The sequence below is a fragment of the Megalobrama amblycephala genome, linkage group LG9 (genome assembly GCF_018812025.1).
Source record: "Megalobrama amblycephala isolate DHTTF-2021 linkage group LG9, ASM1881202v1, whole genome shotgun sequence".
NCBI lineage: Eukaryota > Metazoa > Chordata > Actinopteri > Cypriniformes > Xenocyprididae > Megalobrama > Megalobrama amblycephala.
In genome coordinates, this window is record NC_063052.1 from 21,647,968 (window position 1) to 21,664,007 (window position 16,040).

The 16,040-nt window shown below is 38.6% G+C and overlaps 1 protein-coding gene across 7 annotated transcripts in view; it reads left to right on the forward strand.

Annotated features, from left to right (window-relative positions):
• The window catches only part of fam131ba (family with sequence similarity 131 member Ba), a 38,285-nt gene that overhangs the window by 15,041 nt on the left and 7,204 nt on the right, over positions 1 to 16,040 (forward strand). For 2 of the 7 annotated variants that reach the window (XM_048202080.1, XM_048202082.1), the window contains exons 2-5: positions 3,436 to 3,473; positions 6,858 to 6,893; positions 12,622 to 12,724; positions 13,867 to 14,085. In XM_048202080.1, the coding sequence (XP_048058037.1) occupies positions 3,436 to 3,473; positions 6,858 to 6,893; positions 12,622 to 12,724; positions 13,867 to 14,085 (396 nt within the window). The remainder of the gene's footprint in view (positions 1 to 3,435; positions 3,474 to 6,857; positions 6,894 to 12,621; positions 12,725 to 13,866; positions 14,086 to 16,040) is intronic. The other 5 variants (XM_048202083.1, XM_048202085.1, XM_048202081.1 and 2 more) reach the window with 4 other exon arrangements.

Genomic DNA, 16,040 nt, shown 5'->3' on the forward strand with positions numbered 1-16,040 from the left:
AGTCTGTCAATAATTCTATCTATCTATTTATTTATCTATCTATCTATCTGTTGTCTGTCTGTCAATAATTCTATCTATCATCTGTGTCTCTATCTATGTATATATCCATCAGTCTGTCAATAATTCTATCTATCTATCTATCTATATATCATCTGTCAATAATTCTATCTATGTATATATCTCTATCTATCTCTATATCTCTATCTATCTGTCTGTCTATCATTGCTCTCATCATTGTTGCTGTTCTTTTGGCATGTTAGTTCTGTCTGTCTCCTTTTTAATTGATTATGAGTAGATCTGTTTTACCTTAACTCACTTTATCTGTCTTTCTCTGTTTACTCTTCACTCTGGTTCATTGGTCTCCTCCAGAGCTACGCTGCTCTGCATGGCTCTATCCGTCTCTCCGGAGTGGGTTAGGTTGATTGAGGAAATGGCCCTGAGGCCCAAAGGCTCTGCTGTACTTACAGAGAGAGAGCCCAGCAATTAAAAGACACACACTCACACACACATGCACAGGATGCAATTAATGCATTCTGAGATCCGAATCGGTCTGGAGTGAAAAAAATCAGATGCAGATAGAACAAGGACTGGTACATTCTGTTTTAATGTGATCAACCCCATCACAATATTGTTATTCTATTGCGTCAACGGTTTAGGACTGTTGTAAATGAGTTCAATGAATCAAGCCAATGCTCAACTCAATTTCACTGATATTGAGCTGAATTAAATAGAACTAAATTGAATAGAGAGAGATGGGGGAGTGAGAGAGCATGTGTACTGCAGATAGACAGGGTCTCATTCAGTAATAATTGTGTACATGTGCACAGTGAAGGTTCTCACACTGAATTTCTGCAAGATTCACCACACGATTTTGGCCACAATTTTGCTGTTTGACATAGACTTCTTTTAATAGACTTTTAATTCTGAAATGTTGGTAACTGTTTACAAAAATTATGTCATGGCTCCACTATAGCAAGTGGGAGAAGTTAAAGGATTGGTTCACTTTAAAATAAAAATTTCCCATGATTTACTCACCCTCAAGCCATCCTAGGTGTATATGACTTTCTTTTTTCAGATGAATACAATCAGAGTTATATTAATAATCACCCTGCTGCTCCCAAGCTTTATAATGGCAGTGCATGGAAACCACCTGTTTGAAGCTCAAAAAAGTGCATCCATCCATTATAAATGTACTCCATGCAGCTCTGGGGGGTTAATAAAGGCCTTCTGAAGCGAAGTGATGTGTTTGTGTAAAGAAATATCCATATTTAAAGTAAAATATGTAGCTTCCGCCAGACCGCCTTCCGTATTGAAGTTACGAAGAAAGTGTAAACTGACGTCACGTCAGTTACACTTTTTCCATAAGTTGAATAGGGAAAGCGTAGGACGTAGCGTAAGCTTTATGAACTGCAAGAGTTTTACACTTTCTGTGTACGCTGAATATGGAAGCTGGCTCATAGATATTTTACTTCATAACTTGTTAAATATGGACATATTTTTTTACACAAATGCATCGCTTCAATTCACAAAGCCTTTATTAACCCCCCAGAGCCATGTGGAGCACATATTTATGATGGATGGATGTGGATGGAAGCACTTTCTTCAGCTCATACTCACTGATCCCTATCACCGCCATTATAAAGCTCGGATATGTCAGGATATTTATTCATATTTCTGCGATTATGTTCATCAGAAAGAAGAAAGTCATATACACTTAGGATGGCTTGAGGGTGAGTAAAGCTTTGGGGCAATTTTCATTTCAAAGTGAACTAATGCTTTAAGAAGAAAAACAAAAGCCATTACTGAAATGAGCCATTATTATGCAACAGGTATGCAATAAATCTGTTTTATATACATTTAATTAGGGCTTGAATGACAAATCATTTTACTAGTCAATCAAGTAGCCTTGTTAATTTATTTGTGCTAATTTCCACATTTGAAAATGACATCCATCATTTGCAGAGATAAAATTCAAGACATTTAAACCATATCCTGTGTCAATATTCCTTTTTTAAAATAGTATATTTAAGTACTTGTGTTAAACATGTGACCAAGCGAGACACGCATTTCCGGGATCATAAAATTGCAAAACCTGTTTCTCCACTGTAAATGAGTTTTATCACTGAGGAGCCATGCTAATTTGTTTTTACACAAATCCACATGAGAAACAATTACTATTCGAGAAGGGCTTTTATGATGAATTTTCGAAATTTGTTTTAGGTTAGGTGCAAACTGTATGATTTTTACGCTTTTTTGACAGCTTATAGGAGCAATCACATTTTCAAAGTCAAATTTCTCACAAAGCTATAGAACTTTTTCGATAAGATCTCACAACATCATGCTAATCTGTCATAGGCTGTTGATTTTACCATATAAAACAAGACAAATGTATCACAACAACAGCCCAAATGTATCCCAGATAGCATAATCGCACAACGTGAATAAAGCTTTACGCAAACTCTTATTCTGCTCATATCATACATTCTGACAAGCAACAATATTGCACAGCATGCACCAGGTTTTACCCTCGTTCTACAATGAATTGATGAATCTGGATTATTGTAAATGAGGGAGCATGTCAGCGCAGTTAGTAATTAGCATACACAACCAAACCATCTCCTGCTGTAAGGGCTTCCACACAACTTGTCTTGTACAGCCATTTATCACTCTTTTTTACACTCACTAAAGATGAGAGCACAAGCAGCAAGTGTGCCATTCTCAAAACCAGCTGAAACACAAAAAAACACCTTTTAAATAGGCCTACAATCAGTGTTTGATATGGAGGATTGTTTGATTGCCGGTTGGCCTTGTGCACTGTGAAACTTCACTGAATTGTGCGGCTCCATTTATTGCTTTGTCTTAAAAACACTGTCATTATGCTTCAATATTATGTGATTATGCAGTGTCTAATGTTACAGGGTGATTTTTTTCAGGCGCATCACTCAAAATGTTAGTGCAAACTGGGTTACATGTCATTTCTAGTTTGTCATTTTGAATGAGTCATTGTAAACACACACACCGTCAACATATTTCATAATCGAAATGATGCTGAAGTGCACATTTAGAGGGAGCTAGAATACAAAACAAAATAAAAGCTTGTTTAAGGGTTAATCTTTAATTCAGCATCTCTTGGAAGCCTATTCTTGAAATACAATTCCTAATAATTTGCATAATTGCATCATGCAGCGCAATCACTAAATGTTTTTATCATTTTATAGGAACGATGCGATATAAAAGCGTGATGCAACAAATCTCCTTCCCCACAGAGTGCTGGCGGTTTTGGATGGATAATTAATCTAATTTTAGGTCTTTGTGTGAATGTCAGCAGAAAATGTAGCGGGAAGCTGTCAGTTTGACTTAGCTTATTCGGTAAAGGTTGCATAAGCAACATGCCTATTCCCTTATCTCTCTCTCTGTCTCTCTCTTTTCCTGCAGCGGCGGATGCAGTTCCCGTTCGGAAAGATGGGGAGCAGGTAAGTAAAACTACAGCGCTTTGCATATTTAAGTTTTGCTTTGCACCAAACCTCTGTCCCATGTTGTGAGGTTAAGCTTTAAGGATCTGAAAGACATTCTTCACTGAGATGATACTTGTGCGATGTCTGCATTTCTGTCCAAAGCTATTATAGCTACCAAGTGCTGACATTTGTGCCTCATGGCACTTTAATGAAGTCTTTAGCTAACGCAAAGACCCCCTGTGTGGCAAACGCATGTCTTGCCACCCCCTACTGCTGAAAGTCAGAGAAAGCGTGATGGTATAATGTGTATTTGAAAAGCCTCTATATTAGATATCTCACCGAGGCCACGGGAGCCGGACCCCAGAGCCTGGCCATTATCGTACAGTATTGCCATATAACGGGTTTGTCCCCTGGGAAGACATAGTCTCATCCGTCTTCCCTATTTGCCGTCTGTGTTTACGTCCTTCCCAAGGACAGCTCCTGGCTTGTTGCTCTACTCATCCACAGATGAATTTGGCTCAAAATCTACCGTTTTGGATTCTGGTATTGTCCAAACCAAATGGCATGAGTTAAGAGTGCAGATTTAAGAAGCTGAGCCAAGAGGTGGTGTCAGCTCACTGTAGCTGGAGCGAATTGAAACAGTGTCTGTGCTGTGCATGTATGCATTTGTGTTAGAGAGCTGCTCTCAAAAAGGTGATTGTTGGTTGCCAAAATAAGAATAATAATAATAAAAGAAAAGAATGTCATAAAATGTTGCCTAGCAATGAAAAACTCTCAAGAATGAGCTGCTAGTTGCCAAGTAGCAAGGCTACATAACTTAATGCTAGCTCAAATTGCCCACAAGCTTAGCTAAACCATAATAAATCATTAATAGGCCTATTTCTTAATTCAAAAAGCCACTTGCCAGTTGCCAAAATAAGAATAAGAAAAAAAAAAGAAAACAAAATGTCATAAAATGTTGCCTAGCAATGGAACACTCTGAAGAATCAGGTGCTAGTTACTAAGTAGCAAGGCTACTTTAGCTAGCTTAGCACTAGCTCAAATCGCCCTCAAACTTAGATAAAACATCACCAAAATAAAACATTATAGGGTGAATTGGAAGGCCCTAGATGGAATTAATTTGGATTTCACTGACTTTTTTGTGCTTTTAAACCAATTTGAATCAAACAAGTGTGTGCTTATCCTCACGCAACCTCAGTTGAAAAAGTAAGCAGCAAATTACCAAGCTAATGTAACTAACTTGGTGTCTCTGAGAAATCTAATCTAATAGGAATATATGGGATAGTGGTTTATTATTTACAATCCTCCTTATTGATTTTAACCCTCATCTAATACTGTAACTATTTCTTGTTTCACTGCCTGATGCACTTTCATTAAGGATTTAGACCTTTTTGGAAACTTTCTGGGTGAAATACCACGTTCATTTTGTCATCATTTGCTACATCCAGCAAAGTAAATCATCAGATTGAAGGGTGATTCTCACAAAACTGTATTTTCTGCAAGCTTTTTAAAGGTAAATTTAGGTGTCTTTCCAAAAAAGGACACTTGGAGAATACAAAAGGACACCAAATAACCAAATGATATAAGAAGTCTAAAAATGTATGCACACTCATGAAAAAAATACCATTATAGAAAAAAACTTTTCAGAATTCACAGTGTGTAGTATGTGTACAGTGCTTGTTTACATTTTAGACAAGTCAGGATGTGATACCGAACAGGACCACATGGAGATGCCAAAAAACAAACAAACAAACAAACAAACAAACAAAAAAACTAAACCACCAACATAGCAACATATACATGACAAATCGAAACATTATCCTGAATGTGTGTGGAAACAATGTGAATGTACTGAAATGTGTCTGTACATAAATGCAATGTGCGATCAGTGCAACGAGAGTGCACATACACGGTTTGTTTGTGCATCAATACAACGGATTCACGTACAACTTCTGTACGTCACCACCATCGTCTTTACCTTGATTGCAGTCCTCGTCCATCAAAACTTTACTTGCAAGACGCTGGTTTGCTATATCCACTCGAGAAACATAGTTTGCGTATCATTGGCCAAATAGCAGTGGGATGTTTTGACATTCCGTTTAGTCTGTATTGCATACAGTGTGATGCGCAAGGGCTCGCGCTCTTTAGAAACAATCACAAAATATGACAGAGCTTGTGTTTTGTAGCAAAACACACTGGAACAAATAATTCACTGAAAACGCAACGTGAGTCTCTCTCTGCCATCTCTGATGTAATCAGCCTGGACTTCTAAGATCATCTAACTGCGTGACGTAAACTATGTTTATGACACAATTAGCTTTTAAAGTAATTTATCTGCATTATTTCTGTTAAATTATTTTAACACATTAAGGATTTTGAATTAATCGCATGTGTTAACGCGTTAACATCGACAGCCCCGTTAACATTTACATAGTTGTGTTTATTTCTGTAGGTTTATTTACATGTGATTTCTGTGACGTCCATATAGACACGTCCTTTTTAGTAAAAAAATGGTTAATGAATGTGACCTAAATGCTGTTTTGAAATCAAACGCCTTTAAAGGGCGTCCCTTTTAAAATGTTAGGCAAAACATTAATTACTTTATCACTGCAGTGGAGAAGAAAACTAATTCATTGTTGTTAATTTGCATCTAGCTGTATTTGCCCCCCACAGAAAAATTGTAGGTGGCTGCCATAATTGCAAGAATTGTATTTTTAGGAGCCAGCTTCACAGTTTATGTAACAGACAGGGTCATAAAGACTGAGATGGTGGGAAATTAATCAATCGACCCCCGAACTGTGCCAGTAGTCTGTTCAGAGTTTCCAAGGGGCAGGCATTTGCCCCACGCCAACGCCTTTCTGACACTGACCTCCATTTGACCTTTCATATCGATCTCTCTCTTAATGAACAATGAGCGGCTACTGCTGTTCGTACTGGCACCAGTGTTTGTCTGCGCTGGGTGCGGTGTAAATGCAATCGATTGCTCGCTGTATGTTTGGGTTGGCTAGAATTACTTACTCCAGTGCTACTCATCAAAGTCGCCTCCATCTCCTCTTGCTGTTGTCCTCATCTAATGTAGAGACTTCTAAGGCAGATATCAACATGGATACACTAGGTGGTACTTCATTCATGAATATTTTACACAATGTTAGCTGTATATCATGACAAGGGTTCATACCTTTGATGATCATGACCAAGGGTTCATATATCTTTGTCTGCACAACAGTTCATAACAGATGAACAGTCTTGCCTCCTTCTTCTGCTTTCTGTTGTTCTTCCAGATCTAGTGTTCTGTACTTGGCTTGATGTTCAGCCTTCTGCTGTTTCCTGCTAACTGAAATCATGCCTTTTCTTCTCTTTCACTGTATCTTTCCCATCTATTCTTCAATTGTTTTCTTCTAGCAAGGACGTGCCGAGTTTTCCTGGGAAGGAATCAATGTAAGTCTGATATTGACCTTTTTTGCGTTTCATACTATACTTTCTCTCTCTCATTTTTATTTTCCCTTTAATAATTTTTTTAAAATCAATATAACATTCTATATCATATTACTCTCTGCCCTGGTAGCAAAAATATGTTCCAAAAAACATTTTGATAACATTCCCATAAAGTTATAAACATTTCTGAATGTTCTCTAAAATAACTAAAAATATAAATGTTTTAAAAAATGTTATGAGAATATTGCATTTTATAATTTTGCAAACATTATGGGAATGTTACTTGTGAATGTTCTCTAAACCAGTGTTTCTCAATTATGTTGTTGTCAGGTTGTATCACTGTCATTATTTTAACGTTATTTTTGTAGCTTGTTATGAAATAAACAGTCTCTTACCTCAGAAAACCGAACTGTCCTCGCAGCCGTTATACTGTGCTCATAACGTGCACTCTTAAATTGCACGCACAAATGCGGTGGTGCGCGCTGTATATCACTTCATAAAGAGCAAGAGAAACTAGGAGCATGCAATGTCGTAGTTACATTGTCAATTAGTAAGTCATGAAATAAAAGTAAAGTACTAATAAATCATGTAACTGGTACGTCGTGTGTTTGCTAGGAAGGATTTGCATCAAAGTCCCTTTAAGACAAGTCATTTCACTCGGCGGCCATCTTTGAAACGCCTCTCGGACATGCAAGTGCAACTCCTATCTCTTTGAATGGGGAAACATCAAATTCTCCAAAGCTGTTTGCTAAGCTTTCGATTAAATTTCATATTTGAAATCGCCAATGAAATCTGATAACAACTGTCTCATAAATTATTTTTCTAAACGCTCGAATCATGACAAAAAACTGTATTTTTCAGGCTGGATCGACCTAAATTCCTAAATGCGCGTCTCTTGTGCCTCATTTCGGAGGCGCGCGTCTGACTGTTTCTATAGAAACCGGTGCTTCTAATGGCCGCTGCAGTGTTGCAATGACTTTACCAGTCGGCGATTGATTGGCTCTTATTTAGAAGGCGGGACTTATTCCGCCATATTGGGCGTTGCACTTTCTCCCTTTCAAAACAATATGAGTGACAAGTCTTGTGTTATTCTATAGTCTTTTTTAGTTTGCATGCAGGTATAATGTTCATTCTATTCATCAGCAGCAGTTTCCATGTTTCATTAATGGCTCGTGTAAGTATTTTGTGTATTTACCATGGTAACTGTTGTTTCCGGAACCCCAAAATACCACTTTATGTTCACGTTGTGTTATTTTGTATATTTTTAAATTACTGTGTTGGCTCATGGCAACTTAAAGGGATAGTTCACAGAAAAATGAAAATTTGATGTTTATCTGCTTACCCCCAGCGCATCCAAGATGTAGGTGACTTTTTTTCTTCAGTAGAACACAAATGATGATTTTTAACTGCAACCGCTGCCGTCTGTCAGTAAAATAATGGGAGTGAATGGGAACACAGTCAATAAGAGTCAAACCGATCGTTTCGTGTCTTAGGACAATGTGTCGTCACGAGCCACAGGGTTTATTTTGGATTTGTCTATGCAATTTTTTTCGACTGTTATTGATTGTGTTCCCATTCACTCCCATTATTTGACTGACAGACGGCAACGGTTGCAGTTAAAAATCATCTTTTGTGTTCTACTGAAGAAAAAAGTCACCTACATCTTGGATGCGTTGGGGTTTTCATTTTTGGGTGAACTATCCCTTTAACCCTTTAACCATATTCCTACAATTTATGTTTATGTTAAGTAAAGTGCGATGGTACTTTTGTGTGTGCATAAAAATTTTTGGTGAAATAAATTTGCTTGTTTAAAAAACAAAAAAAATTATATATATATATATATATATATATATATATACACACACACACACACACACACACACACACACACACACACACACACAGACATGGACAAAATTGTTGGTACCCTTGATAAATATTATCAAAGATGACAGTAAAAAAAAATCTGCATTGTGTATCCTTTTAATCTTTATTTCAGAAAATTAGCAAAAATCTAACCTTTCATTGAAGGAAAATAATTGAATGTGGGGGGAAAATCACATTATGAAATAAATGTTTTTCTCCAAAACATGTTGGCCACAATTATTGTCACCCTTGGAATTTTTTAAGAGTAAAATATCTCTAAAATATATTCCCATTCATATTTACATTTTTTTTAGCACACCAGGGAGATCATGAACATGAAATTTTCCAGCCATGACTTCCTGTTCCACAGGAGTATAAACATGAGGAAACAAAAAGGACAAATTCCCTTAATCATTCATCACAATGAATAAAACCAAAGAATATAGTTCTGATGTGCAGCAAAAGATTGTTGAGCTTCACAAAATAGAAAGTGGCTGTAAGAAAATAGCTAAAGCATTGAAAATCCCCATTCCCACTATCAGGGCAATAATTAAGAAGTTCCAATCAACTAAAGATGTTACAAATCTGCCTGGAAGAGGACGTGTGTCTAAATCATCCTAATGTGCGGTGAGGAGGAAAGTTTGAGTAGCCAAAGACTCTCCAAGAATCACAGCTGGAGAATTGCAGAGATTAGTTGAGTCTTGAGTCTCAGAAAGCCTAAAAAATGATCAAACAGCACCTACATCCCCACAAGTTATTTGGGAGGGTTTCAAGAAATATCCTCTGCTCTCATCCAGAAACAATCTCCAGTAAATACAGTTGTCAGACAAGACTTTAACTTCAAATGGGACCGGCTTCTATGGTCAGATTAAACTAAAAAAAAAGAGCTTTTTGGCAGCAAACCCACCAGATGGGTTTGGTGCACACATGGATAAAGAGTACCCCATGCCCACGGTTAAATATACTGCTGGATCTTTAATTTTCAAAAATGTGTCACTGAGCACAAAATGAAGCTTCTGCCATGGCCATCCCAGTCCCCTGACCTGAACCCTAAAGAAAATGAGTGGAGTGAACTGAAGAGAAAAAGCATCAACATGGAGCTGGGAATCTGAAGGATCTGGAGAGATTCTGCATGAAGGAATGGTCTCTGATCTCTCGTCAGGTGTTCTCCAAACACATCAGGCATTATAGAAGAACACTCAGAGCTGTTATCTTGGCAAAAGGAGTTTGCAAAAAGTATTCAATAAAAGGGTGCCAATAATTGTGTCCAATGTGTTTTGGAGAAAAACATTTATTTCATAATGTGATTTTTCCCCCCACTTTCAATTCTTTTCCTTCAATGAAAGGTCAGATTTTTGCTAATTTTATGAATTAAAGATCAAAAGGATAAACAATGCAGATTTATTTTTACAGTAATCTTTGATCATATTTACCAAGGGTACCAGCAATTTTGTCCACATCTGTATGTATATAACATTTAAAAAAATGTTCCATGTGTAACGGAGGCCAGCTAATAGTCGCTGTGGGAGTAAACCTCTCATTTAGCCTCCTTGTTAGAGCGTCCGACCCAGGTTCGAGGCCCGCACAGAGCGGGGTGAGTAGGACCTGGGTGAGGGGTTATTTTGGTGCCGTGACCCGGATGGGAGTGAGGTTTAGGGGGGGTGAGTGTAACGGAGGCCAGTAGTTGCCGTGTGAGTAAACCTCACTCCTCTGATCTCAATAGATGCTCTAGCGACTGACGCTAGGGGTTGCAGCCTTTAGCCTCCTCTTTAGAGTGTCCTACTCTGACGCCAGAGACCCTGGTTCGAGGCCCGCGCAGAGTGGGCCGAGTAGGACCTGGATAGAGGGGTTACACATGAACTAAAACATTCCACGGACAATGTATCAATCATGGTTTCGTGCTAAACATTATTAAAGACCAAATAACTTTGAACAAACACTCTATTAACTGGAATAATAGAGTTCTGAAAATGTTCCCTTTTAACTGGGTGGGTCAGCAATTATTTTTAACAAAAACACTGACAGCTGGTTATGACAGGTATGATGCTGATGTGGTGTAGATAAATGTCATAATATTATAGTGTTTACACTGTCTGAAAAGTACTAAAAGGTTTGAATTAATATAAATCACAAACTGACCTTAAATGTCTGCCATGACTCCACAGTGTTTCGTCACTGGCAGGTTTCTCTGGGGGTTTGAGCTGTCCGCCAGCTGTCTTCGATAAGCCACGTCATGTTATCTGAGATTTGGCCTGTTTTTGTGAATTGTAGGTGGCACTGGATGTGAGAGATGATAACACAATGTGGTTCACACAGATTTAGTGACATCTGCTCTCATTCTAAAATGACAAAAGGACAGTTAAGATAAATCAGGAAATGTATCAAATCAAACTTTACCTGCTATACTTTTACACTATTTTTGACACTAGAAATGTATTCATGAATAATTCTAACAAAGTTCTGGATGAGCCACATTTGTAGCTGTTTTAAAATAGATAATGTGACTGCACATTAGCTGAATAGAGTGCTGCAATGATGATGTTTTGTTTACAATTTGGTCAGTTTTTCATCAAATATTTATATTTATTATTAAAAATAAAACTTGGAACAATGGAAGTTCAAAAATGAATATCTTGATTCTGGGATTAAGGCCTCATTCCTGCAGCAAATTAAAAATGTTTAATTACAGATCTGTATGACTTCTTCCATGGAACACAAAAAGAACAATTTTGCATAATGTACTGGTTTTTCCACAAGCAATTACAGTGACTGCAGACTGGAGCTTTTAAGCCTACAAAACAGACACAAAACCACCATAAAAGTATCTTAAATGTGCTGTGTATGAGTCACTGTGACTCACACTGTGTGTGCACTAAATTTCACAATTTCTGAAGCCATATGATAGTTTTGTATGGCAGAAAATATATGTTGTTAACCGTTGTGACCAAATCATTGTGAACCGAATAAAATTATTGACTGAAGACTCATGAATGTGAAAAGGAGAAATAGGATGAATGTAAAGATTCTCACTGAGTATGGTAAAGTCACCATGAAATCAAAATTGACAATGAAAATAACTTCCTCTCCCTCTTTCAGTGACATCTCTATCTTCTCTGATGATGTATTTACTGGTGCGAGGGTGGGACAACCTGTCAATCACATGAGATCGACCAATAGCAAACCACAACCATCCAATTAAAAGACAAAGTCAAGTCCCACCTTAAATTCTTTCTTGTTCGAGAAGCCGTTGTACTCTGATATTTGTCACAATAATGAAGAAAACTAGATTGCGTCTTCTGTTTTATGCCTATTTTAAATTTTAGTTTGTTTCCATGCAAAGTTATTGAATAGCTTCAGAATTTTCAGAAAAAATGGAGCAATTTTATAGTTCATTTCTTGTCATTTTGAAGTTTCACAGCTCCAATTCTCATAGAATTTTGTTGTATTAAAAAGAGTGACCAATATATGACATGAAGGTGAGCAAATGATGACAAAATTATCCTTTTTTGGTGAACTAACCCTTTTAGTTTAAGCTGCTGCTCGCAACCGTAAACAGTCTACAGTTAAGCTAATGAGTATTACTTGGCAGGAGGATTGTTTATTATTAATTTTGATTAATAAATGTAATTTTTTATTGAGGCTTGGTCTTAGTTTCCTTTATCATTGTCATTGGCTATTTATAATGAAAGTAATAAGCTAAATGAGGCTGTGTGTTACAATGATTTTCGTTGCTTATTAATTTAATCGATGTTTACTCCCACTTCCCTAACTTTTGCTGCCTCTTTAATCTTTCTTTCTTTCTTTCTTTCTTTCTTTCTTTCTTTCTTTCTTTCTTTCTTTCTTTCTTTCTTTCTTTCACTGTCAGCTGTCTATGGAGGACACCACCTCCATTTTACCCCGTCTGAAGCGGAACTCCAACGCCTATGGGATTGGAGCTCTGGCTAAGTCCTCTCTGACAGGTGTGTCAGGTGTGTGTCTGTCCCGGTAGCTGGTAACCGACCCCATGTTGGCTCCAGAGGAGGAGATGGTGATTGGAGCCAACATGGCTGCCCCTGTGGGTCCCCCTCCCTTTCCAGTTTCACCACCTGCCTCTTCCATTAATAAGTGCATGTCAATGGCCTCTTTAGCCATTGATGAAATCCAAATGTCAGATCCAACAAGAGTTCAAAAAAAAAAAAAAAAAAAAAAAACACCTGACGTAAGTGCACTATCCATCTCCACAAGCTTGCTGCTGGGAAACGTAGTCTTTCGGTGTGACGTCAGCTGTGTATTGTAGTGTGTATTGTGGTTTTGTGAGGTGTAGTGCTCTTTTGTGAAGTAAACTGTTGGTCAGTTGTGTGTTGTGGTGTCATTTTTTTTAATGGAAACTGCTCATTGTCACAACAGGTTTCTGGAAACGTAGGTATCTGAATATCTCTCGGTTTCATGTCATGTATCTTTTGTATTTCTCTTGTTTTTCTTAAGTGCTTCAAAATGGGGTGAAGTGCTCAAGTGATACCATTAGATTGTTTTTCCCTGGGAACAAATGGAGGTGATTTATCAAAGTATTTAAAGAGAGGCAGTCAATTCATCAGATGGGGTTTTTATCATTGTCAGCAGCCTCGAGAAAAATCACACAACCGTCAAGGAGGTTACCATCAGACTACCTTGTTTTTAAGCTCTCTTTTGCATTCAGAGCCTTACGTTTTAAACTAATGCGTCTCGTTCAGATGAGAAATTTGCATGCTAATGAGCCATTTTGTTTAAAGGAAATGTTTAGACATTTCTCTTTTGTCTCTAATTATTCATACATGCATAAAAGCTTATGAATCTCATGTAATTCATTAGTTTTGTGAATAATGTTTTTCTAAACATGGTAAACCAATCGCATCTCTCTCATGCCTTGTAAGGCGATCAATCAAATCAGCAGGCTGTGGCTCATTCATAATCACTCATTCAGTTGTTATCATCCACAGTGCCTTGCACTAGTTAACTAGTAATGTATGCCTTATAGGTGACTAAACAAAAGACACATATCCCATAATGCACTGCCTGGCCGCCTTCATTTTGCCCCTCTCTGCAGCTCCATGTAAGTCTGTACAGGCGCTGATTTGTGTTTCCCTCTCTTTAGGGGTTACCAGATCAATGAAGGACAAAGTGACCAAACCCACTGCCATGGCTCAGGGTCGGGTGGCCCATATGATTGAGTGGCAGAGCTGGGGTGTACCATCAGCAGGGCCGGAAGGGGGAGCGGGCCGCTCCAACCTGAACCGTGAGAGAGAGAGACGGCTTGAAAATGACGCCTATAGTGACTTGAGTGACGGAGAAAAAGAAGCACGAATGGCAGCAGGTGAGATGTTTGACTGTAGATGTTAAGATGACTGGAAAATGCTCATTAAAATCACATCAAATATCTTATAAATGTACAGTGCTAGTATTCAATTGTATTTAATGTCATGCAATTTTGCTTCTCAGGTAATTTTTTTTGTATTGAAAACAAAGCAAGAAAATGTATTTATATATTAAAATATTTTTGCAGTAAATGACTTGCAATTGTCTCTATTATTATCATGGGTACTTTAAATATGTATTTGATATAAATAAAATTTGTAATATTGTATATTTTAATAACAAGAAGTTTCAGAAAATCTAATAATGTTTTTTTTTTTTCAATTTTTGTAACTTTTAATATTTTTAATCTTTACAAGAAGTCTCTTCTGCTCACCATGTCTGTTTAATTGATCAGAATTACAGTGAAAACAGTAATATTGTGAAATATTATTACAATTTTAAATAGCCTTTTTATTTTAATATATTTTAACAAGCTGATTTTTCAGCAGCCATGGTCACGACTCGTCAGTGTCACATGATCCTTCAGAAATCTTTCTATTATGCTGATTTGGTGCTCAAAAATAATTTATTATTATCAATGTTAAAAATAGCTGTGCTGCTTAATATTTTTGTGAAAACTGTGATATTGTCACGGTGGCCATGTATATTAAACCTGATGAGTAACGCTGAATGAACAATCAAGTTGAAGTTTAAAAAACAACAAAGAGAACACAGAAGATAACATCCCAGAACCATAAACATTACCGACAGACCGAGGACAGAGCAAACTAAGGGCTTATATACACAGAGAGGATCATTAACGGAAAACAAAGAACAGGTGAGAACTAATCAGTAACCATAGAGACCAACAATGAACTAGAACTACGTAAAACAGAGACAGCATGTGATAAAGAAACTAAACAGGACATGATAATGAATCTAAATAAGATATAAATGTGATATTACACCCCCCCCAGCCCCGTAAAGCACCGCCTCACGCTGCAAAAGTTCAGAGAAGGGAGAGGGCTCTAGTGGTAGACGAGAGGCCTGAGGAACACACCCTTGGAGGGACTGGCAGAGGGATACCCCATGGAGGAGACAATGGAGGGAGGAGCCAGAGAGGAAATGACAAAGGGAGGAGCCAGAAGATGACCCAGAGCAGAACCAGGAAGAAGGCCCATGGTGGAAACCAATGGTGGGAAGAGCCATGGTGGAGTAACGAGCCCAACCAATAGGTCAGACCAGGAGAGGTGGTGACCCAGGTGGATTCCGAGGGACGGAGGGACCAGGCGACACTGGAAGACTAGAAGGCTGAGGCAGAGCCACAGTGACAAGCGGCCGAGGTGGAGCCAGGGTGCTGGAGAACTGAAGCGGAGCTGGAGGGAGGGAGGCCTGAGGAGGAGCCGGAGGGAAGGAGGAGCTCAACAGAGCTGAAGGAGTGGAGGAACAAGGGACAGTCAGAGGCCCAGAAGTCTATGGTAGAGGTAGAGCAACAACTGACCAAAGCGTAGCCAGAGGGACGGGGATCCTGGTGGAACCAGAAGGATGGCAGCCCCAGGTGGAACCGAGGGAGCGAGGAGCCATGGTGGAGCCGACTGGTTGATGGGCAGAGGTGGAGTAAATGGCATGGATTCTTAGGGTGGAGCTGAGAGATACCCAGACCAAGGCAGAGCTGACGACCTGGAAGTCCAAGGCAGATCCGAGCAGAAGGGTGGAAAACTGAGGAGCCAAGGGGCTGAAAGGATACAGTGGAGACGTGGCAAAGAAACTGGATGGCTTTGGCTGAGGAGGAGGGAGAGTGAGGCTGAGCGGGACCATCCACGATGTGGGAGACTTGAAGCTGGGCAAAACCAGCAGTGACAAAGAAGACTTGGAGCTGGGTGGAACAAACTGCGACGTGGTGAATTAGGATTTGGCGATGTCCTCCTGATAAGTGGGCATCCACAATTCACTAGCTCCCCCAAAGACCTTCCA